This window comes from Scomber japonicus, chromosome 15 (genome assembly GCF_027409825.1).
Source record: "Scomber japonicus isolate fScoJap1 chromosome 15, fScoJap1.pri, whole genome shotgun sequence".
In the NCBI taxonomy this organism is placed as follows: Eukaryota; Metazoa; Chordata; class Actinopteri; order Scombriformes; family Scombridae; genus Scomber; species Scomber japonicus.
The window spans coordinates 3,523,914-3,549,933 of record NC_070592.1 but is presented as its reverse complement, the minus strand read 5'-3'; the positions used below and the strand labels follow the sequence as shown (position 1 = coordinate 3,549,933).

Genomic DNA, 26,020 nt, shown 5'->3' with positions numbered 1-26,020 from the left:
AAAGATGAAGTATTTCCTTATTTGTGAAACCAAAGTATAACTTCACAAGACTCTTTTTAACACAGGAGGAAGAGTTCTCATAATATTACGACTTTATTATCGTAATGTTATGACTTTATTCTCATATTCCCAACAAGAAAAACACGTACATTTGATTCTACTTTCCAGGGTGAGTAAAGTATTTTGTAAATGAGAAGCAGCAATGATTCCAGTTCCAGTATGAAAACAGTAGTAGATGTATTTCCAGTGTTGGTAACAGCAGTGGTAATACTACTACTACTACTACTACAGAATAAATGAATAAATGAATATTTTTCGGGGCTCACATGGACTTAAAAGACATTTCTTATATCATCTACTGAGGCAAGACAAAACAAAAAGATAGCAAGCTGATTCATGGGATCCAATAACGTATGTGTCAGACACATTATATCAAATATAAACTTAAAATTAAACATAAAAAGTGAGTTATGTACTGTAAGTTACAAAGTGCGTCACAAAGTGCACACAATGACAAAAGCAGATGACACATACTTCACTCAAAGACAACCGTGATTAAAATAATAAAATCAAACACAAAACAAATCCCAGCAGGCGAGCATCGACAAAATTATTAAAGTTAATGAAGGTCTGAAGATGAGATTTAAAATACTCAACAGGGTTTGCTGAGCTGACCTTCAGGAGAGACTGCAGTGCAGTGGCAGACGGAGCAGTAATGACAGTGCTAGTAGTATTAGTGACAGTAATGGAAGTAGTATGAGCAGTTTATGTATTATTAGTGGCAGTAGCAAGAGACAGTAACAGTAGTATTTGGTGGAAGCTGTAGAAATAGTATTAACAGTAATAGTAGAGTATCAGCAGTAGGGCTGGGCGATACAGATACAATCAAATATCACAATATTTTACACCTCGATATCGATATCACAACAATATTGCAGGGACTAAATTATTTACACAATGACATTTATGATAAATAATCATCATTAATGTGGATTTAATGACTAAGTGGGTAAAGGCAGCTAGAACAGTTGGTAAGTTCAGAAAAACACTTCTGCCGTATCACGATATTACGATATCCAAAATCTAAAACGATGTCTAGTCTCATATCACGATATCGGTATAATATGGATATATTGCCCAGCCCTAATTAGCAGTAGTTTTAACAGTAGTATTAGTAGCAGTATTCCTGTTAATGTTAATAATATGAGCATGCAGCGACTTACTCTGGAGCCTGGAGGTCCCTGTCTGCCTGGTTCTCCGGCTCTACCAGGAATTCCCTGCAGCAATAAATCAATCAATCAATCAATCAATCAATCAATCAATCAATCAATCAATCAGTATTCATGCAGCACCAAATCACAACAAAAGTCATCTCAAGCCACTTTAAACACAGAGCAGGTATAGACGGTATGGTTCATTCCCACATCAGCAGCATTTAACGGGTAGAAACCTCAGACAGAACCGAGCTCTAAGTGGGCGACTATCTGTCTCGACTGTTAGATCAGAGGTCACTGCAGGTCATATTCATTATTTATATTCTCATTTAACAAATTACATGAGTATTTAAAACCGTTTCAGCATTAAAGATGTTGCTACAAGATTAAAATAAAACACTCACTGGGAGAATTTGTACTTCAGTCTTTTTTAGTTATGTGTTTTGTATGTGATTTGTATTCTAGGTGACAGGTTTTATATTTTTTGTGTTATTTTGTCTTTAAATTTGTATTTTTCACCAGTCCTATAGACAGTTCTCTGTTGAAATGAAGAGTCAAAGCTTTAAACTTGTTAGTAAGCAGGCTATACTTCTTCTATTTCACAATGTTCAGGTTTTTCTTCTTTCCTTCTCCTTGTTTCTTGTACTTTCAGCTCTCCAATAAGAAGCAAAACACTGGACACTGCAGGCTTATTAATACTGCAGCGTGCTGTAGTGTCAATAACTCAGGTAATATGAATTGATTTGAACCACAGAGATAACTGACGACTATTTGCTTCTAAAAGGTCATATTAGGTTTTTTTTCAAGCTGCAAATCTCTCTGAAATATCAAAGTGCATCATGTTCTGTCACTAACAATGTTAATTAATGTAGCTGTCTGTCCAAAACTCTGAAAAATAAAGACAAATACAACCTTTATCAAGTATTTCACAGCTCGACATCAATGCAAATAGGGTGAAAATATACATTATATATAACTTTGCTGTATGAAAACTGATAAGTAGCTGTTAGACTTTTAAACCGATGTGGTAAACAGTTACAAACATACAGAAAGATAAGTTTAACCTTAACCTAAATGTTACATAATGTTAACCAAACAACGGGCCTGACTCAAAATGTGACTAGATTATTACATTTATGTTGGGGTTGGGTTTTTTTACCTGTGTTCCTTGTTGTCCAGCCTCGCCTTTCTGTCCTCTCTCACCTGGACCGCCCTGCAGATAACAAAATATCAAATTAAACACATTTTTTCAACTATTTAACATAAACAGGCCTCAGTTTCTATGTAATGTGTATGATACTGAACGTTACATTTGCAACATAATGTAGAAATGGTGTTTTCCACATGTTAGAAATAAATATCTACAATTGAGACAAATATGTTAAAGCAGGTTTTATATTCCATAATATATATAAGATAGATAAGATTGCTATGAATATGTAGATAAGCACAATTATAATGATTTAAGAATTGACTAAAAAGTAAAGGAACATTAGGTGCAATTAAAGTGAGACTACTATAAGAACTATAGAGATGTGGACTAAATGAGACTTGTATGTTTGTCTTACTGGAGGTCCAATGATGGAGCGTCCACTGGGTCCCTGTGGTCCTTGTTGTCCTTGAGGTCCTGGTAAACCCACATCCCCAACTGGACCAGTCGGACCCTGCAGAGAGAGACAGAAATGCATGTTTAAATCTCTCCTGAAGACTGACTGATGATTGGCTAAGCTCACAGCCTAATAAAGATACAGATAAAGGACATCATGTGTCCTCTACTAAGACACGATGGGGGAAGAGTGGTTTATGTTTTTGATTCACATGCTGCACATATTGTACTCATGTTGCACTCTTAACATACAAGAAGCACACTTGATAAAATAGAGAGACACACTTTACTACTGACTTGTGAAAAAGTCGAGGGGCATGATGATCCACTCTTCAATTCAAGTGTTTTGGCCTTAGATACTGCACAGCTCCTACAATTCAGGTCATAATCAGCTATCTAAAGGTTGAGACTCCTCCCTTCTAGTGGTACTACATGACATCCTGTTACAACATCAGCTCATATTCAAGTATTTCTCTATTAACTCCTTCCTTGTAAGATCACAAGAGAAGAAAAGTCTTCAAGCACAGGAATCCAGGAAGTCACAGTCATGAACTCGTATTTGATTTCCGACTATGGATCCAAGCAATGACAGGCTGAAAGATTACTGATACTGTCAATTGAATAAGTTACTAATCAATAAGGTATCAGCTGCTCATCAACCCAAACAAATACAACTTGCCTGTAAAACTACAGATCCAGTGTCATTGCTTTAATTTGTCCATTATTTGACACAGGACCTTCAAACAACAGATAAAGGTTCTTAAAACTTGTGCTTGTCTCATGGCAACGGTATCTAAGCACGAATGTCACATCTGATAGTATGTAATGATCAGTACAGGTGATAATGAAATGCACATCAACATGTTAGTCACAGTAAATGTTGCTTCAGGATGCCAGCCTGTGGCACGCATCAATCAGATCGGGACACTTAGCTTCTTTTTCTAATTGTCTCAAAAGGTATTGCATGTTCATGTTTTTAAAATCAAGTATATGTTGTTTGTGCTCCCATCATTGGTGCTGGTGTACAAATACTTATCACACTTCCTCTGTCAGAAACTTGTTAATAAGCTCTCATTCTGCGGTTTCATGAATGACGACTTCAAAAAAACAACTTTACTTATCGAAAATAAACTAAATTAAAACACAAACTAATATATAAAAACATGCATCCGTGTGTTTTTTAAAAAAAGTTGATCTAAAAAGGATTTCTTACAGTTGAATGAGATTAAGAAAGAGGTTTTAATGAAGAGTGATGAGAATACGTCAGTGTTTTTTTTTTCTTCTCTACATACTTCCTGTTGTAACTTTGTCAAGACGCACACAGAAACAGACAAGCATACTAGGCAGAAAACACCAAAAGCAGCATCCGAATACAGCAAAGTTACATTCCTGATTTTGATCTTCTAACTACATAATCAACGGTCTTACAGAAACGCAGTGACAGCAATAGAGTACAACAAGTAATCAAGACTAGACAAGAAAAAAAAAAAAAAAAGCTAAAGAGTCTTTTTCAGTTGTTTCACGTTGCCGTTAAGATGTCTTCCATTTACGAAACCATGCACGGAGGAGTGAGAATGGTGGAACTGGTCGACATAGACGAGAGCGTGGACAATTTGGGCGGACATCGTTCGAATTTATCGACACGGTGTGAAGTTGGTGAGTATTAAAAACGGCAGCAATCACCATTAAATATTTTTGTGAGCATGTGCTTGTATATCTTCAAACTAAGCACTCAAAGTCACATTTATACTGATATTATTATTGAATTGTAATTGTGTGCAGTGTGTTGACTGAGGCAAAATTACAAAATCAAGCATATTTAAAACACCAAGATGCAGTAAAATGATGAAACACACTTTATAAAAGACAGTTTTCCCAATGCCTTCTCTTTTCTCTTTAGCCTATGTAGTTCTCACTGTTCTCATTTTGTAAAAAGTTCCAAAACTGCTACTTCAAATATGCCGCATATAAATGAAATGTTTCCTCTGCGTACTTTGCCTCTGCAGGAGCACGTACTCAAAGGCGTCCTCCTGCTGTCCGAAGAAACCTTTTCAAAGCAACAGTGGTTCTGGGTCTACTGTGTCTGGTGCAGTTAATCGGGAACATCCTCCTGATAAGACTCTGTGAGGACCTCCTCTTTACTTCAATATCGTATCTTTTATAATATCACATTCAAATCTTCATCATTTGCTTAATTATGTTTGTCATTCTCACCAGATATGTCAATCTATTTGGAAAGAGATGAGCTCAAAATCAACTACAGCAGCCTGGAAAAAAATTATACACAGTTACAGACTAATAAGCTTTGTGGTGAGAAAGATTTAACAGATGTTAAGTCATATAATTCTGTCATTGGTTGATGTGAAATCTGTCATTAACACATTTTATTTTTATATATTTGTTGTTAATAAGGGGGCTCGTATACTGAGGGATGGGAAAGGTTTGAACGCAGTTGTTACTACAAATCTACCGAGAAGGGAAATTGGACTGACAGCAGAGCGGACTGTCTGAAGAGAAAAGCAGATCTGGTGATAATAAGAACCAAAGCTGAACAAGTGAGTTTATGTGAATGTGTTCATTTGTGCTTCACTCTGAGTGAGTCTCTGTGTGTGCAGAAGGTTTATTTGTCTATGTGGGAGCTTATGTGTGTGCCAGTATGTGTGTAATTCAATGCACGATGCCTTTTGGTTATCAAACAACCTTAGAGAAGGTCAAAGGATTAAAATATTTTACTTTTTGGAAAATCCTTTATGGACCTTAACCCTTACACACTGTTCACGGTCAACTCTGACACATTATTTACATTTGAAAGTTGTAAAAACACTTTTACACATTTCTTTTAGCTAGACTCTCCCAGCCAGCATGTCCATGTGGGCCCCTTAAGGGTTCAATTTGGGATGCAAATATGGGTCCCAAGTGGGTTTGTCTGCAGTTTCCATGGTGACCCCACCTGTGTTTGCCCACAAGGGCTTCAAGTGGGTTCTGACTGGGTTTCAGGTGTGGCCCAGCTGGGTGAGATCCACGTAGACCCCATATGTTTGGATATGTGGGATAAATGGGGCCCATTTAGCCAGCCCACATGGGCTTCACATGTGGGGCCCACGTTTCTGAAACAATACGGGCCCCATACAGTTTTCCCTGTTCATGCCCATACCCGCTTAGCCCACTTACATCCCTTATGGGGTTCATACAGCCAGCCCACATGGGCTTCACATGTGGGGCTAATTATGAGCCAGAATATGAACAGTATGTAGAGGGTTAAAGGACTCATTTAAAGTCTCCCTCCACTTAAAAATGTGTCTGTGTTCTTATTGTTTATTTAATGTGATGTTTGAGCTTCACTGTGCAGCGTTCAGGCTGTTTTCACATGAATCTGCAGAGGGAGGAAAGTTTCTCTGTGCTCACCTTAAATCTGCTTGATTTACGGTTTATTGTCAAAAATGGTCAAGAACTCACCACCATAAAAATGCTTATGTATCTGCAGAGAAATAATGATCTGCTTTTCTGTCAAATGATCAGCACTTTATCAGGAATCTGAACGAAGGTGGATCATCGTGGATCGGCCTAAAGCGTGTGAAGAAGCATACTTGGGACAAGAGATGGGAATGGCAATGGGTGGACAAATCACAACCAACATACACGTGAGATATTTTACATTATATTTAAGTCATTGTTTGTAACCTGAAGTTGGATGTAAATGAAAAGCAGGAAGATAATAAATGTTCCAGAAATAAAACAGCAGGATTTTTATTAAGTAATATAAAAGCCACCACAATCTCAGATTACAATGTGGCTGATATTGAAGTTTCAACTCAAACCTGAAAACAGTGGTTTACTGTAGTTTAGGGGTGTCAAACATAAGGCCTGTGGGCTGGAACCGTATCAATGCATTGTTTGTTCTGCAGGCAGTGGTCAAAGGAGCAGGCTTTTGAGTTACAGGAGGAGTTACCAGTGTCCATTAATGAATACGGTTTATGGATCACGGACAACGATACATCTAAAAAACAATGGATCTGTGAGAGAGACGTCTCCTGAAAGCTGCCTGGTGACTTTCCAGTTATATTTGTAAAAAGAAGTAACTGTTGCATGTCATTACTCCATCTCTGTTCACATGTTTGTTGTTGTTAATAAAGGTTAAAAATGAGACAATGAAGTGTACACGAGGCTTTAATGTTCATGACAGTATTTTAAGTAGCTGATAATACTTCTATACTTCTACTTAAATAGGATTTTAACATGTAATGAAGCATTTTTTGTCTTCACCAGACTGACAGTCAGCAGAAATGTACTGAACCAATTTATTTTCCTGTAGGCTCCAGGGGGAAGAAATCTACAGTGTTTTGTATTTATTGATTCTTCCTTTTCTTTCTCCACACACTGCAACAGGTGAGGAGAATCTGCCTAAAGCTCAAAACCACACTGGGAGCCTTAATTAATCAATATAGGTACCAGAACATAAAAAGAGCAATGAGATTTGATTTAAACAAGCAGAGTATTTGTCCATAAACGCTCTAGAGAAAAAAAAAATTATAAAAAAAGGACTCTGAATGTTAAAAAATGTGGGGTTTGTCCCGATTTGTAGTCCTGGGCTATAAATCAATATTATATTGTTATCGTGACATTTTATAGATATTGTCTTACATTTTGAATATCGCAATAAGGTGATATAGAATAAGTGTCTTCTCCTGTTTTTAAAGGCTGCATTACAGTAAAAATATAATTTTCTGAGCTTCACAGCCTGTTCTATTATCTGCCTTTATCCACTTACTCATTATATCCATATTATTGATGATTATTGACTACAAATCTCATTGTGTAAATATTTTGTGTATATTATTTATATTCTGTGCTTTTGCAAGATTTGGCTTTTGGCCTCAATCTCTAAATCCAGGTCCTCTAAAAAAGTGAGCTGGTGGTCATTTTGGAAATCAAATGAGAAATAAGGTAATTTCTCCAGAGACCTCCTTATAAACTGACTTCTTTTTGGAGCCAGAGGAGTCGACCCCTGCTGGTCATTAGAGAGAATGCAGGTTTAAGGCAGCTCACTTTTCAGACCGGGTGCTTCCTCTCTTCTTCTTCAATCTTTGTGTGTTTTTGTCAAATATTGGATAGTTTGACCTCTTGGACCCTTTTGGACTCAACAACAGGGATTATAAGAGTTAAATGAGGGGAGATGTTGCTTTAGTGGAACCGCAAACAACTCTGAAGACAAAACAGCACACTGAATTTTGTGTATGACTGGTTTATATTTCATCATTTTGTTATTTTATGTAACCTTTTAGTCTGGAAAGCAAATAAAACTGAAGTAAATGCAGTAGAAAGTGCAAAATATCTCCTCAATGTTGGAGAATAGAAGTGTCAAGTAATGTCAACTAAAAATAAAGTACAAGCAACATAAAAATGTTTTACTTAAACGCAGTACATGACTGAATGCACTTATGTTACTTTCTCCACCACTGCTGTTGCCTCTCTGAATGATTTACAGATAAAGGAAATCATGTGTCCTCTACTAAGACACGATGGGGGAAAAGTGGTTTATGTTTTTGATTCACATGCTGCACATATTGTACTCATGTTGCACTCTTAACATACAAGAAGCACACTTATTCCTGATAAAATAGAGAGACACACTTTACTACTGACTTGTGAAAAAGTCGAGGGGCATGATGATCCACTCTTCAATTCAAGTGTTTTGGCCTTAGATACTGCACAGCTCCTACAATTCAGGTCATAATCAGCTATCTAAAGGTTGAGACTCCTCCCTTCTAGTGGTACTACATGACATCCTGTTACAACATCAGCTCATATTCAAGTATTTCTCTATTAACTCATTCCTTGTAAGATCACAAGAGAAGAAAAGTCTTCAAGCACAGGAATCCAGGAAGTCACAGCCATGAACTCGCATTTGATTTCCAACTATGGATCCATGCAATGACAGGCTGAAAGATTACTGATACTGTCAATCTAATAAGTTACTAATCAATAAGGTATCAGCTGCTCATCAATCCAAACAAATACAACTTGCCTGTAAAACTACAAATCCAGTGTCATTGCTTTAATTTGTCTATTATTTGACACAGGACCTTCAAACAACTGATAAAGGTTTGTAAAACTTGTGTTTGTCTCATGGCAACGGCATCTAAGCACGAATGTCACATCTGATAGTATGTAATGATCAGTACAGGTGATAATGAAATGCACATCAACATGTTATTCACAGTAAATGTTGCTTCAGGATGCCAGCCTGTGGCACGCATCAATCAGATTGGGACACTTAGCTTCTTTTTCTAATTGTCTCAAAAGGTTTTGCATGTTCATGTATTTAATATGTTGTTTGTGATCCCATCATTGGTGGTGGTGTAAAAATACTTATCACACTTCCTCTGTCAGAAACTTGTTAATAAGCTCTCATTCTGCGGTTTCATGAGTGACGACTTCAAAAAAACAACTTTACTTATCGAAAATAAGCTAAATTAAAACACAAACTAATATATAAAAACATGCATCCATGTGTTTTTAAAAAAAATGTTGATCTAAAAGGATTTCGTACAGTTGAATGAGACTAAGAAAGAGGTTTTAATGCATAGTGATGAAAACGTGTCAGTGCTTTTTTTTCTTCTCTACATACTTCCTGTTGTAACGTTGTCAAGACGCACACAGAAACAGACAAGCATACTAGGCAGAAAACACCAAAAGCAGCATCCGAATACAGCAAAGTTACATTCCCGATTTTGATCTGCCAACTACAAAATCAACGGTCTTACAGAAACGCAGTGAGAGCAATGGAGTACAACAAGTAATCAAGACTAGACAAGAAAAAAAGCTAAAGAGTCTTTTTCAGTTGTTTCACGCTGCTGTTAAAATGTCTTCCATTTACGAAACCATGCACGGAGGACAGAGAATGGTGGAACTGGTCGACATAGACGAGAGCGTGGACAATTTGGGCGGACATCGTTCGAATTTATCAACGCAGTATGGAGTTGGTGAGTATTAAAAACGGCAGAATCAACATTAAATATTTTTGTGAGCATGTGCTTGTATATCTTCAAACTAAGCACTCAAAGTCACATTTATACTGATATTATTATTGAATTGTAATTGTGTGCAGTGTGTTGACTGAGGCACAATTACAAAAGCAAGCATATTTAAAACACCAAGATGCAGTAAAATGATGAAACACACTTTTTAAAAGACCGTTTTCCCAATGCCTTCTCTTTTCTCTTTAGCCTCTGTAGTTCTCACTGTTCTCATTTTGTAAAAAGTTCCAAAACTGCTACTTCAAATATGCCGCATATAAATGAAATGTTTCCTCTGCGTACTTTGCCTCTGCAGGAGCACGTACTCAAAGGCGTCCTCCTGCTGTCCGAAGAAACCTTTTCAAAGCAACAGTGGTTCTGGGTCTACTGTGTCTGGTGCAGTTCATGGGGAACATCCTCCTGATAAGACTCTGTGAGGACCTCGTCTTCATTTCAATATCATATCTTTTATAATATCACATTCAAATCTTCATCATTTGCTTAATTATGTTTGTCATTCTCACCAGATATGTCAATCTATTTGGAAAGAGATGAGCTCAAAATCAATTACAGCAGCCTGGAAAAAAATTATACACAGTTACAGACTAATAAGCTTTGTGGTGAGAAAGATTTAGCAGATGTTAAGTCATATAATTCTGTCATCAGTTGATGTGAAATCTGTCATTAACACATTTTATTTTTATATATTTATTGTTATTAAGGGGGCTCGTGTCCTGAGGGATGGGAAAGTTTTCAAAGCAGTTGTTACTACAAATCTACCGAGAAGGGAAATTGGACTGACAGCAGAGCGGACTGTGTGAACAGAAAAGCAGATCTGGTGATAATAAAAACCAAAGCTGAACAAGTGAGTGACTTTATGTGAATGTGTTCATTTGTGCTTCACTCTGATTGGGTCTCTGCGTGTGCAGAAGGTATATTTGTCTATGTGGGAGCTTATGTGTGTAATTCAAAGCACAATGCCTTTTGGTTATCAAACAACCTTAGAGAAGGTCAAAGGATTAAAATATTTTACTTTTTGGAAAATCCTTTATGGACCTTAACCCTTACACACTGTTCACGGTCAACTCTGACACATTGTTTACATTTGAAAGTTGTAAAAACACTTTTACACATTTCTTTTAGCCAGACTCTCCCAGCCAGCATGTCCATGTGGGCCCCTTAAGGGTTCAATTTGGGCTGAAAATATGGGTCCCAAGTGGGTTTGTCTGCAGTTTCCATGCTGACCCCACCTGTGTTTGCCCACAAGGGCTTCAAGTGGGTTCTGACTGGGTTTCAGGTGGGGCCCAGCTGGGTGAGATCCACGTAGACCCCATTTGTTTGGATATGTGGGATAAATGGGGGCCATTTAGCCAGCCCACATGGGCTTCACATGTGGGGCCCATGTGGGCTGGCTAAATGTTTCTGAAACAATACGGGCCCCATACAGTTTTCCCTGTTTATGCCCATACCCGCTTAGCCCACTTACATCCCTTATGGGGCTCATACAGTCAGCCCATATGGGCTTCACATGTGGGGCTAATCATGAGTCAGAATATGAACAGTATGTAAAGGGTTAAAGGACTCATTTAAAGTCTCCCTCCACTTAAAAATGTGTCTGTGTTCTTATTGTTTATTTAATGCAGTGTTTCTCAACCGGTGGGGCGCGCCCCCCTGGGGGGGCGCGAACACTCTCCGGGGGGGGCGCGAGCGGGCGCGAGTAGGCAACAGGATGGAGGGAAAAATCATAAAAATAAAAAAAAATCATTAAAAACAAATCGCGAAAATCCCCATGTCGAAAATGCAAGTGGCATCAGTCGAGGGAACTGCGACATGTTCCCCAGCCTTGCAGACTTTATCACTGATGCAGGCACGTCACACGATTTCACCTCTTTATTTCAGTCAGCGTCTGAGCACCTGTCTGCAATGAGACAACAGTTTGCGACGTATTTCAAAGAGGATTATCGCTCTTTCGCGTGGGTTCGAGATCCATTTGTGTGCACAGCAAACGAGCTGTCAATTGACATGCAGGAACAGCTTATTGAGCTGAAGAGTGACAGTAGGCTGAAGGAACGTTTCACCTCCTGCCCTCTTTCGTCATTCTGGGCAGCATTGATGCAGGAATACCCTCAACTCTGTAACGTCGCATTGAAGATTCTCCTCCCTTTCGCGTCGACATATTTGTGTGAGGCAGGCTTCTCGAAAATGACTGCACTCAAAACGAAATACCGGAATCGCGCACAAATTGAGGATGATTTGAGGCTATGTTTATCAGACATTGCACCAAGAATTGAGGATCTTTGCAAGGCAAAGCAGGCTCAGGTCTCACATTAACATCGCCTACCTCCCGGTTATAACAATAGCCTAGTAATGATAATAGGCCTATGATAATAATAATAATAATAATAATAATAATAATAGTAATACTACTACTACTAATAATAATAATAATGATAATAATAACAGCAAAGCATGTAACTATAATTATATAGCTAGCCTAGTAATGATAATAGGGATATCACTACTCATAATAATAATAATAATAATAATAATAATAATAATGCCTGCAAGCTCACATTAGAAGTCTGGTGCTACTGCCACAATAGCCTAGTAATGATGATAGGCCTACCTGATGATTATAATAATAATAATAATAATAATAATAATAATAGGCTAATAATAATAATAATAATAGTGTGGGCCTAAAAATAACAAATCTATTATTTTATATATCTATCCATCTATCCATCTATCCATCTATCCATCTATCTATCTATCTATCTATCTATGCAAGGTGGTGTAGTGGGGTTGGGGCCGCGAGGGAGGGTGACACCGGGAGGAGGGGGGCCCCAACTGCAATGAACCAGCTTTGGGGGGGCCCAGCTTGCAAAAGGTTGAGAACCCCTGATTTAATGTGATGTTTGAGCTTCACTGTGCAGCGTTCAGGCTGTTTTCACATGAATCTGCTTGATTTAAGATTTACTGTCAAAAATGGTTATGTATCTGCAGAGAAATAATGATCCGCTTTTCTGTCAAATGATCAGGACTTCATCAGTAAGCTGAACGAAGGTGGATCATCGTGGATCGGCCTAAAGCATGTGAAGGCATATGCGTGGGGAAAGAAATGGGAGTGGCAATGGGTGGACAAATCACAACCAACATACATGTGAGATATTTTACATTATATTTAAGTCATTGTTTATAACTTGAAGTTGGATGTAAATGAAAAGCAGGAAGATAATAAATGTTTCAGAAATAAAACAGCAGGATTTTTATTAAGTAATATAAAAGCCACCACAATCTCAGATTACAATGTGGCTGATATTGAAGTTTCAACTCAAACCTGAAAATAGTGGTTTACTGTAGATTAGGGGTGTCAAACATAAGGCCAGTGGGCTGGAACCGTATCAATGCATTGTTTGTTCTGCAGGCGCTGGTCAACGGAGCAGGCTTTGGGCTTACAGGAGGAGTTACCAGTGTCCATTAATCAAGGCGGTTTATGGATGGCGGACAAGGATACATCTATGAAACAATGGATCTGTGAGAGAGACGTCTCCTGAAAGCTGCCTGGTGACTTTCCAGTTATATTTGTAAAAAGAAGTAACTGTTGCATGTCATTACTCCATCTCTGTTCACATGTTCGTTGTTGTTAATAAAGGTTAAAAATGAGACAATGAAGTGTACACGAGGCTTTAATGTTCATGACAGTATTTTAAGTAGCTGATAATACTTCTATACTTCTACTTAAATAGGATTTTAACATGTAATGAAGCATTTTTTGTCGTCACCAGAGTGACAGTCAGCAGAAATGTACTGAACCAATATATTTTCCTGAAGGCTCCAGGGGGAAGAAATCAACAGTGTTTTGTATTTATTGATTCTTCCTTTTCTTTCCCCACACACTGCAACAGGTGAGGAGAATCTGCCTAAAGCTCAAAACCACACTGGAAGCCTTAATTAATCAATATAGGTACCAGAACATAAAAAGAGCAATGACATTTGTGTGATTTAAACAAGCAGATTATTTGTCCATAAACGCTCTAGAGAAAAAAAAAATTATAAAAAAAGGACTCTGAATGTTAAAAAATGTGGGGTTTGTCCCGATTTGTAGTCCTGGGCTATAAATCAATATTATATTGTTATCGTGACATTTTATAGATATTGTCTTACATTTTGAATATCGTAATAAGGTGATATAGAATAAGTGTCTTCTCCTGTTTTTAAAGGCTGCATTACAGTAAAAATGTAATTTTCTGAGCTTCACAGCTGTTCTATTATCTGCCTTTATCCACTTACTCATTATATCCACATTACTGATGATTATTCACTACAAATCTCATTGTGTAAATATTTTGTGTATATTATTTATATTCTGTGCTTTTGCAAGATTTGGCTTTTGGCCTCAATCTCTAAATCCAGGTCCTCTAAAAAAGTGAGCTGGTGGTCATTTTGGAAATCAAATGAGAAATAAGGTAATTTCTCCAGAGACCTCCTTATAAACTGACTTCTTTTTGGAGCCAGAGGAGTCGACCCCTGCTGGTCATTTGAGAGAATGCAGGTTTAAGGCAGTTCACTTTTCAGACCGGGTGCTTCCTCTCTTCTTCTTCAATCTTTGTGTGTTTTTATGAAATATTGGATAGTTTTACCTCTTCTGGACTCAAACAGGGATTATAAGAGTTAAATGAGGGGAGATGTTGCTTCAGTGGAACTGCAAACAACTCTGACATCTGAAACACGACTAGAAGACAAAACAGCACACTGAATTTTGTGTATGACTGGTTTATATTTCATCATTTTGTTATTTTATGTAACCTTTTAATCTAAAAAGCAAATAAAACTTAAGTAAATGTAGTAGAAAGTACAAAATCTCTCCTCAATGTTGGAGAATAGAAGTGTCAAGTAATGTCAACTAAAAATAAAGTACATGCAACATAAAAATCTTTTACTTAAACGCAGTACATGAGTGAATGCACTTATGTTACTTTCTCCACCACTGCTGTTGCCTCTCTGAATGATTTACAGATAAAGGAAATCATGTGTCCTCTACTAAGACACGATGGGGGAAAAGTGGTTTATGTTTTTGATTCACATGCTGCACATATTGTACTCATGTTGCACTCTTAACATACAAGAAGCACACTTTTTCCTGATAAAATAGAGAAACACACTTTACTACTGACTTGTGAAAAAGTCGAGGGGCATGATGATCCACTCTTCACTTCAAGTGTTTTGGCCTTAGATACTGCACAGCTCCTACAATTCAGGTCATAATCAGCTATCTAAAGGTTGAGACTCCTCCCTTCTAGTGGTACTACATGACATCCTGTTACAACATCAGCTCATATTCAAGTATTTCTCTATTAACTCATTCCTTGTAAGATCACAAGAGAAGAAAAGTCTTCAAGCACAGGAATCCAGGAAGTCACAGCCATGAACTCACATTTGATTTCCAACTATGGATCCATGCAATGACAGGCTGAAAGATTACTGATACTGTCAATCTAATAAGTTACTAATCAATAAGGTATTAGCTGCTCATCAAATGTAAACAAATACAACTTGCCTGTAAAACTACAGATCCAGTGTCATTGCTTTAATTTGTCCATTATTTGACACAGGACCTTCAAACAACAGATAAAGGTTCGTAAAACTTGTGCTGGTCTCATGGCAACGGTATCTAAGCACGAATGTCACATCTGATAGTATGTAATGATCAGTACAGGTGATAATGAAATGAACATCAACATGTTAGTCACAGTAAATGTTGCTTCAGGATGCCAGCCTGTGGCACGCATCAATCAGATTGGGACACTTAGCTTCTTTTTCTAATTGTCTCAAAAGGTTTTGCATGTTTTTTTGTACTCTACATACTTCCTGTTGTAACGTTGTCAAGACGCACACAGAAACAGACAAGCATACTAGGCAGAAAACTCCAAAAGCAGCATCCAAATACAGCAAAGTTACATTCCTGATTTTGATCTGCAAACTACAAAATCAACGGTCTTACAGAAACGCAGTGAGAGCAATAGAGTACAACAAGTAATCAAGACTAGACAAGAAAAAAAAAAAGCTAAAGAGTCTTTTTCAGTTGTTTCACGCTGCCGTTAAGATGTCTTCCATTTACGAAACCGTGCACGGAGGACAGAGAATGGTGGAACTGGTCGACATAGACGAGAGTGTGGACAATTTGGGCGGACATCGTTCGAATTTATCGACGCAGTATGGAGTTGGTGAGTATTAAAAACGGCAGAATCAACATTAAATATTTTTGTCAGCATGTGCTTGTATATCTTCAAACTAAGCACTCATAGTCACATTTATACTGATATTATTATTGAATTGTAATTGTGTGCAGTGTGTTGACTGAGGCAAAGTTACAAAATCAAGCATATTTAAAACACCAAGATGCAGTAAAATGATGAAACACACTTTTTAAAAGACAGTTTTCCCAATGCCTTCTCTTTTCTCTTTAGCCTCTGTAGTTCTCACTGTTCTCATTTTGTAAAAAGTTCAAAACTACTACTAGAAATATGCCGCATATAAATGAAATGTTTCCTCTGCAGGAGCACGTACTCAAAGGCGTCCTCCTGCTGTCCGAAGAAACCCTTTCAAAGCAACAGTGGTTCTGGGTCTACTGTGTCTGGTGCTGGTAATCGGGAACATCCTCCTGATAAGACTCTGTGAGGACCTCGTCTTTATTTCAATATTGAATCTCTTATAATATCACATTCAAATCTTCATCATTTGCTTAATTATGTTTGTCATTCTCACCAGATATGTCACTCTATTTGGAAAGAGATGAGCTCAAAATCAATTACAGCAGCCTGGAAAAAAATTGTACACAGTTACAGACTAACAAGCTTTGTGGTGAGAAAGATTTAGTAGATGTTAAGTCATATAATTCTGTCATTAGTTGATGTGAAATCTGTCATTAACACATTTTATTTTTATATATTTTTTGTTATTAAGGGGGCTCGTGTCCTGAGGGATGGGAAAGTTTTCAAAGCAGTTGTTACTACAAATCTAACAGCAAGGGAAGTTGGACTGACAGCAGAGCGGACTGTGTGAACAGAAAAGCACATCTGGTGATAATAAACACCAAAGCTGAACAAGTGAGTGACTTCATGTGAATGTGTTCATTTGTGCTTCACTCTGATTGGGTCTCTGCGTGTGCAGAAGGTTTATCTTTGTCTATGTGGGAGCTTATGTGTGTAATTCAAAGCACGATGCCTTTTGGTTATCAAACAACCTTAGAGAAGGTCAAAGGATTAAAATATTTTACTTTGGGATGCAAATATGGGTCCCAAGTGGGTTTGTCTGCAGTTTCCATGGTGACCCCACCTGTGTTTGCCCACAAGGGCTTCAAGTGGGTTCTGACTGGGTTTCAGGTGGGGCCCAGCTGGGTGAGATCCACATAGACCCAATATGTTTGGATATGTGGGATAAATGGGGCCCATTTAGCCAGCCCACATGGGCTTCACATGTGGGGCCCATGTTTCTGAAACAATACGGGCCCCATACAGTTTTCCCTGTTCATGCCCATACCCGCTTAGCCCACTTACATCCCTTATGGGGCTCATACAGTCAGCCCATATGGGCTTCACATGTGGGACTAATTATGAGTCAGAATATGAACAGTATGTAAAGGGTTAAAGGACTCATTTAAAGTCTCCCTCCACTTAAAATGTGTCTGTGTTCTTATTGTTTATTTAATGTGATGTTTGAGCTTCACTGTGCAGCGTTCAGGCTGTTTTCACATGAATCTGCAGAGGGAGGAAAGTTTCTCTGTGCTCACCTTAAATCTGCTTGATTTACGGTTTATTGTCAAAAATGGTCAAGAACTCACCACCATAAAAATGCTTATGTATCTGCAGAGAAATAATGATCCGCTTTTCTGTCAAATGATCAGGACTTTATCAGTAAGCTGAACAAAGGTGGATCATCGTGGATCGGCCTAAAGCGTGTGAAGAAGGATCCTTGGGGCAAGACATGGGAGTGGCAATGGGTGGACAAATCACAACCAACATACACGTGAGATATTTTACATTATATTTAAGTCATTGTTTATAACTTGAAGTTGGATGTAAATGAAAAGCAGGAAGTTAATAAATGTTTCAGAAATAAAACAGCAGCATTTTTATTAAGTAATATAAAAGCCACCACAATCTCAGATTACAATTTGGCTGATATTGAAGTTTCAACTCAAACCTGAAAACTTTACTGTAGATTAGGGGTGTCAAACATAAGGCCCGTGGGCTGGAACCGTATCAATGCAGTGTTTGTTCTGCAGGTCCTGGGCAACGGGGCAGGCTTTGGACTTGCAGGAGGAGTCATCAGTGTCCATTAATCAATACGGTTTCTGGATGGTGGACAAGGATACATCTATGAAACAATGGATCTGTGAGAGAGAAGTCTCCTGAAAGCTGCCTGGTGACTTTCCAGTTATATTTGTAAAAAGAAGTAACTGTTGCATGACATTACTCCGTCTCTGTTCACATGTTTGTTGTTGTTAATAAAGGTTAAAAATGAGACAATGAAGTGTACACGAGGCTTTAATGTTCATGACAGTATTTTAAGTAGCTGATAATACTTCTATACTTCTACTTAAATAGGATTTTAACATGTAATGAAGCATCTTTTGTCGTCACCAGATTGACAGTCAGCAGAAATGTACTGAACCAGTGCCTGGCCAGTTGAAACTAAATGAGAGTTTTACTTTCTCTTGCTGTTTCATGCTTTCGTGACTGCAGCTGCAGCTCACTGTGTTAAACATTTAAAGGTGACACACTCCACTCACAATGCAAACTAACACACAACACTGATGCACGTAGCTGGAAGCGTTTGTGTTCTTGCATGGAGCATGTTGAGTTTTATATTCTGTGCTTTTGCAAGATTTGGCCTTTGGCCTCAATCTCTAAATCCAGGTCCTCTAAAAAAGTGAGCTGGTGGTCATTTTGGAAATCAAATGAGAAATAAGGTAATTTCTCCAGAGACCTCCTTATAAACTGACTTCTTTTTGGAGCCAGAGGAGTCGACCCCTGCTGGTCATTTGAGAGAATGCAGGTTTAAGGCAGCTCACTTTTCAGACCGGGTGCTTCCTCTCTTCTTCTTCAATCTTTGTGTGTTTTTATGAAATATTGGATAGTTTTACCTCTTCTGGACTCAAACAGGGATTATAAGAGTTAAATGAGGGGAGATGTTGCTTTAGTGGAACTGCAAACAACTCTGACATCTGAAACACGACTAGAAGACAAAACAGCACACTGAATTTTGTGTATGACTGGTTTATATTTCATAATTTTGTTATTTTATGTAACCTTTTAGTCTGAAAAGCAAATAAAACTGAAGTGAATGTAGTAGAAAGTGCAAAATCTCTCCCTGAATGTTGTAGAATAGAAGTGTCATGTAATTAAACTAAAAATAAAGTACAAGCACCATAAAAATCTTTTACTTAAACGCAGTACATAACTGAATGCACTTATGTTACTTTCTCCACCACTGCTGTTGCCTCTCTGAATGATTTACAGATAAAGGAAATCATGTGTCCTCTACTAAGACACGATGGGGGAAAAGTGGTTTATGTTTTTGATTCACATGCTGCACATATTGTACTCATGTTGCACTCTTAACATACAAGAAGCACACTTGATAAAATAGAGAGACACATTTTACTACTGACTTGTGAAAAAGTCGAGGGGCATGATGATCCACTCTTCACTTCAAGTTTTTTGGCCTTAGATACTGCACAGCTCCTACAATTCAGGTCATAATCAGCTATCTAAAGGTTGAGACTCCTCCCTTCTAGTGGTACTACATGACATCCTGTTACAACATCAGCTCATATTCAAGTATTTCTATATTAACTCATTCCTTGTAAGATCACAAGAGAAGAAAAGTCTTCAAGCACAGGATTCCAGGAAGTTACAGCCATGAACTCGGATTTGATTTCCAACTATGGATCCATGCAATGACAGGCTGAAAGATTACTGATACTGTCAATTGAATAAGTTACTAATCAATAAGGTATCAGCTGCTCATCAATCCAAACAAATACAACTTGCCTGTAAAACTACAAATCCAGTGTCATTGCTTTAATTTGTCCATTATTTGACACAGGACCTTCAAACAACTGATAAAGGTTCGTAAAACTTGTGCTTGTCTCATGGCAACGGTATCTAAGCACGAATGTCACATCTGATAGTATGTAATGATCAGTACAGGTGATAATGAAATGCACATCAACATGTTAGTCACAGTATATGTTGCTTCAGGATGCCAGTCTGTGGCATGCATCAATCAGATTGGGACACTTAGCTTCTTTTTCTAATTGTCTCAAAAGGTTTTGCATGTTCATGTTTTTAAAATCAAGTATATGTTGTTTGTGCTCCCATCATTGGTGGTGGTGTAAAAATACTTCTCTATTTCTCATCTATTCCTTGACTTCAAACTGCAGCACCGTAACTGACATTTTAATTATGTGTGACACCTTTAAGAGCTCAACCATACTTGACAAACCGCAGATCCCTTATCACGCTTCCTCTGTCAGAAACCTGTCAGTAAGCTGTCATTCTGCGGTTTCATGAGTGACGACTTCAAACAAACAACTTTACTTATCGAAAATAAACTAAATTAAAACACAAACTAACATATAAAAACATGCATCCATGTGTTTTAAAAAAAAAAAGTTGATCTAAAAAGGATTTCGTACAGTTGAATGAAACTAAGAAAGAGGTTTTAATGCATAGTGATGAAAATGTGTCAGTGTTTTTTTTTCTTCTCTACATACTTCCTGTTGTAACTTTGTCAAGACGCACACAGAAACAGACAAGCATACTGGGCAGAAAACACCAAAAGCAGCATCCGAATACAGCAAAGTTACATTCCTGATTTTGATCTGCAAACTACAAAATCAACGGTCTTACAGAAACGCAGTGAGAGCAATGGAGTACAACAAGTAATCAAGACTAGACAAGAAAAAAAAGAAAAAGCTAAAGAGACTTTTTCAGTTGTTTCACGCTGCCGTTAAAATGTCTTCCAACATTTACGAAAAGCCACACTTTCCCAGGAATGTGAGATACAGCAAAGGCTCCCACGTGGACAGAGGAGAGAGAATGGAGAAAGTGGTCGACATCTACGAGAGCGTGGACGATTTCGGCGGACATCGTTCTAATTCATCGACACGATGTGGAGGTGGTGAGTATTAAAAACGGCAGAATCAACATTAAATATTTATATTTATGTGAACATGTGCTTGTATATGGTACTAATGCACTTCATAGTCATTCATATTTATTCTTTATTTATATAGTTTGATGTACTGTTGTTGTGTTATACTGTATGTGCCTTGTAAGGTGTCCCTGAGTGCTTTGAAAGGCGCCTTTAAATAAAATGCATTCTTATTATTAGAGCCCGAGCGCTGACCAGCACGAAGCTCTATTATATCTGTAAACCGACATGCATGGGGGGGTGAGGGCACGTTCATCGCTGCTTGCAGCTTTAATTATTATTATTACTATTATTATATCTTCATATTAAGCACTCAGCTAAGTCTGAGCACTTCCGTGTTTGTAAAAAGTCACATTTATACTGATATTATTATTGAATTGAATTGTAATTGTGTGCAGTGTGTTGACTGAGGCAAAATTACAAAAGCAAGCATATTTAAAACACCGAGATGCAGTAAAATGACGAAACACACTTTTTAAAAGACAGTTTTCCCAATGCCTTCTCTTTTCTCTTTAGCCTCTGTAGTTCTCATTTTGTAAAAAGGTCACAACTACGACTAGAAATACGCCGCATATAAATGTATCCTCTGCGTACTTTGCCTCTGCAGGAGCACGTACTCAAAGGCGTCCTCCTGCTGTCCGAAGAAACCCTTTCAAAGCTGCAACAGTGGTTCTGGGTCTACTGTGTCTGGTGCTGGTAATCGGGATCACCTTCCTGATAAAACTCTGTAAGGACCTCGTCTTCATTTCAATATTGAATCTCTTATAATATCACATTCAAATCTTCATCATTTGCTTAATTATGTTTGTCATCCTCACCAGATATGTCACTCTATTTGGAAAGAGATGAGCTCAAAATCAATTACAGCAGCCTGGAAAAAAATTATACACAGTTACAGACTAACAAGCTTTGTGGTGAGAAAGATTTAGCAGATGTTAAGTCATATAATTCTGTCATTAGTTGATGTGAAATCTGTCATTAACACATTTTATTTTTATATATTTTTTGTTATTAAGGGGGCTCGTGTCCTGAGGGATGGGAAAGGTTTGAACGCAGTTGTTACTACAAATCTACCGAGAAGGGAAATTGGAATGACAGCAGAGCGGACTGTCTGAAGAGAAAAGCAGATCTGGTGATAATAAACACCAAAGATGAACAAGTGAGTGACTTCATGTGAATGTGTTCATTTGTGCTTCACTCTGATTGGGTCTCTGCGTGTGCAGAAGGTTTATTTGTCTATGTGGGAGCTTATGTGTGTAATTCAAAGCACGATGCCTTTTGGTTATCAAACAACCTTAGAGAAGGTCAAAGGATTAAAATATTTTACTTTTTGGAAAATCCTTTATGGACCTTAACCCTTACACACTGTTCACGGTCAAAGCCAGCATGTCCATGTGGGCCCCTTAAGGGTTCAATTTGGGCTGAAAATATGGGTCCCAAGTGGGTTTGTCTGCATTTTCCATGGTGACCCCACCTGTGTTTGCCCACATGGGCTTCAAGTGGGTTCTGACTGGGTTTCAGGTGGGGCCCAGCTCGGTGAGATCCACGTAGACCCCATATGTTTGGATATGTGGGATCAGAATGGACCTTAAATGGGGCCCATTTAGCCAGCGCACATGGGCCCCACATGGGCTTCACATGTGGGGCCCATGTGGGCTGGCTAAATGTTTCTGAAACAATATGGGGCCCATACAATTTGCCCTGTTCATGCCCATGCTCGCTTAGCCCACTTACATCCCTTATGGGGCTCATACAGTAAAACCCACGTGGGCTTCACATGTGGGACCCATGTTACTGAAACCATGTGGGACCCGCAAAATTTACTCAGTTCAAGCCCACTCAGTACCCAAGTAGCCAACATTTAACCCATGAGGGGCCCACATGGATATGCTGGCTGGGACAGTATACAAAATATATTTAAAATACATTTTTGTGCAGATGATGCACATTTTTATGTATGCAAATGGAAAAGATTGAACTGTGTTTATCTAAAAAAAATTCAAAAATCAGCATTCAAACATTCAACGTATTCTATAAAATGTTCACCTTGATTATAAATAATAATAATAATTATTATTATAAAATAGTGATTGTGAATCCATAATCTTTTTTTCATAAGATTAATAAAACATTTATTAATAATTGATGGGGGATTTATGAATGTGAATTGGTGTCAAGACTAATTATGAACAGTATGTAAAGGGTTAAAGGACTCATTTAAAGTCTCCCTCCACTTAAAAATGTATCTTTGTTCTTATTGTTTATTTATTGTGATGTTTGAGCTTCACTGTGCAGCGTTCAGGCTGTTTTCACATGAATCTGCTTGATTTACGGTTTATTGTCAAAAATGGTCAAGAACTCACCACCATAAAAATGGTTATGTATCTGCAGAGACATAATGATCTGCTTTTCTATCAAATGATCAGGACTTTATCAGTAAGCAGTACAAAGGTGAATCATCGTGGATCGGCCTAAAGCGTGTGAAGACGCTTGACTGGGAAAAGAAATGGAAATGGCAATGGGTGGACAAATCACAACCAAGCTACACGTGAGATATTTTACATTATATTTAAGTCATTGTTTATAACCTGAAGTTGGATGTAAATGAAAAGCAGGAAGATCATAAATGTTCCAGAAATAAAACAGCAGGATTTTTATTAAGTAATATAAAAGCCACCACAATCTCAGATTACAATGTGGCTGATATTGAAGTTTCAACTCAAACCTGAAAACTTTACTGTAGATTAGGGGTGTCAAACATAAGGCCCGTGGGCTGGAACCGGGCCGCCAAGATACACAATACGACAGACAGCAGTAAAAAAAAAAAAAAAAAAAAAAAAGATTGCTGTCATATTTTCATGACTTAGGTCAAATATGACAATATACTGTGTGATAGCAGCAGTGTAAAACTTAAAAAATACTCTCTGTTCTCTGAATGTTGTCAAGCAGCTTCTGTGCAAAATCTTCTGTAAAAAACAGACTTGATATTGTTAAAACTGTTCATTTTCCACGATAGATAGATGGTTTGTATGTGTAACCCTAACCCTTTGAACTAAAGTGAGAGAGACACCACTGCTGAAAATGCTCAGCCTGCTGAACATGGACTTTATCAGGCGGCCACATGAGGGCGCCAATGGTTTCATATTAGTTCACTTGTGTGCCTCCATCTTTGTTGATGTTGAAAGAAGAAAAATGGGGCAATAAAAAGACTCATAACCCCCATATCCCTTGTTTACCTCTTCTTCTATGGTGAATAAGAGGGTCAGTCCAGACTTAGTTTGGATTGTTGCATGGGTGTCATTTCACACTATAAGGGCCTGATTGATGCGTATAAACGTGTGCAACACGTTGACTTCACCCGCAAAACTAACATGTTGCACTTAGATAATTCATTAAGACATTTGTCTTAATGAAGATGCAATGTGGGGTCTTTTAACCCCAGTGTGCAAAATAAAGGGAGGAGAAAATGTAAATATGTAATTTAGCACTCACACATTGTGATTTACCAAACTTGAAGGTAATGTTGGTGATGGTAACTGCGTCAATAAGTTTAAAGTGCAGGTATTAACCTGCTGTTACTATGGAGACGAGGAGACGAAGGCACAATGACACAACCCGCAGAGAACAGATTTTTTCCACCTGTGTTAATATTTCTGGTTTTACTAATCAGAATCAGAATGAATGAATGGTTTATTGTTATTGTGTAAGAATACATTTACATTAGTTGTGGCACTCAAGTGATGCATCACAACAGAAAAACATAAACTTAAAAAACACAGGACACTGAATATTTAGTGAGGTAGAAAAATGCAATAAATTAATACATATAAAAGTATTTTAAGTGCTTAGTGCACGGCTGTATGGCAGTAGTAAAACATTACTTGATGTTTAGTGTGCTGATGGCTGTAGGAGAGAAACTATTTGAAACTATTTTGGCTGCTCTGTAGCAACAGTTCAAAGATATAGTGACCAGGGTGAGGGGACTGTAGTGATGTTTTTTGCTCTGGTGATGTAGCATGAGGCAGCATGGTACTCTCCGATATAGAGGTTTTTTTTTCTTTTTAACTGTTGTTGTTTTTGCTGTAACTCAATACATTTGTTAACCTCTTCCACTAGAACCTCTGATTCAATGGGATCACATTTCTGCTCGTCCAAACTCTCCACTCAGATGCAAAACCCTCATTTAAATACTGCTGTCTGCTCCTGTTCTCATTATTCGATCACCCGTAAAGTGGACGCTAACCAATTTAGATCTTAGTAAATCAGGCCTCAAACTCTGTTGTATTTTGCAGCTGTTACTTGTATCAATGCAGTGTTTGTTCTGCAGGTACTGGTTAACGGGGCAGGCTTTGGACTTGCAGGAGGAGTTATCAGTGTCCATTAATCAAGAAGGTTTCTGGATGGTGGACAACGATACATCTAAAAAACAATGGATCTGTGAGAGAGACGTCTCCTGAAAGCTGCCTGGTGACTGAAGTAACTGTTGCATGTCATTACTCCATCTCTGTTCACATGTTTGTTGTTGTTAATAAAGGTTAAAAATGAGACAATGAAGTGTACACGAGGCTTTAATGTTCATGACAGTATTTTAAGTAGCTGATAATACTTCTATACTTCTACTTAAATAGGATTTTAACATGTAATGAAGCATTTTTTGTTGTCACCAGACTGACAGTCAGCAGAAATGTACTGAACCAATATATTTTCCTGTAGGCTCCAGGGGGAAGAAATCAACAGTGTTTGTATTTATTGATTCTTCCTTTTCTTTCCCCACACACTCCAACAGGTGAGGAGAATCTGCCTAAAGCTCAAAACCACACTGGGAGCCTTAATTAATCAATATTAATTAATAAAAAAGGACTCTGAATGTTAAAAAATGTGGGGTTTGTCCCGATTTGTAGTCCTGGGCTATAAATCAATATTATATTGTTATCGTGACATTTTATAGATATCGTCTTAGA

At 37.9% G+C, this 26,020-nt stretch overlaps 1 protein-coding gene across 1 annotated transcript in view; it reads right to left on the bottom strand.

The window, feature by feature from the left end:
- Window positions 1–26,020, bottom strand: part of LOC128374595 (collagen alpha-1(XIV) chain-like) — a 127,217-nt gene that overhangs the window by 16,963 nt on the left and 84,234 nt on the right. Inside the window, exons 14-16 of the mRNA XM_053334840.1 lie at window positions 2,783–2,878; window positions 2,374–2,427; window positions 1,224–1,277 (exon numbers count right to left, since the gene is read on the bottom strand). Of these exons, the coding sequence (XP_053190815.1) occupies window positions 1,224–1,277; window positions 2,374–2,427; window positions 2,783–2,878 (204 nt within the window). The remainder of the gene's footprint in view (window positions 1–1,223; window positions 1,278–2,373; window positions 2,428–2,782; window positions 2,879–26,020) is intronic.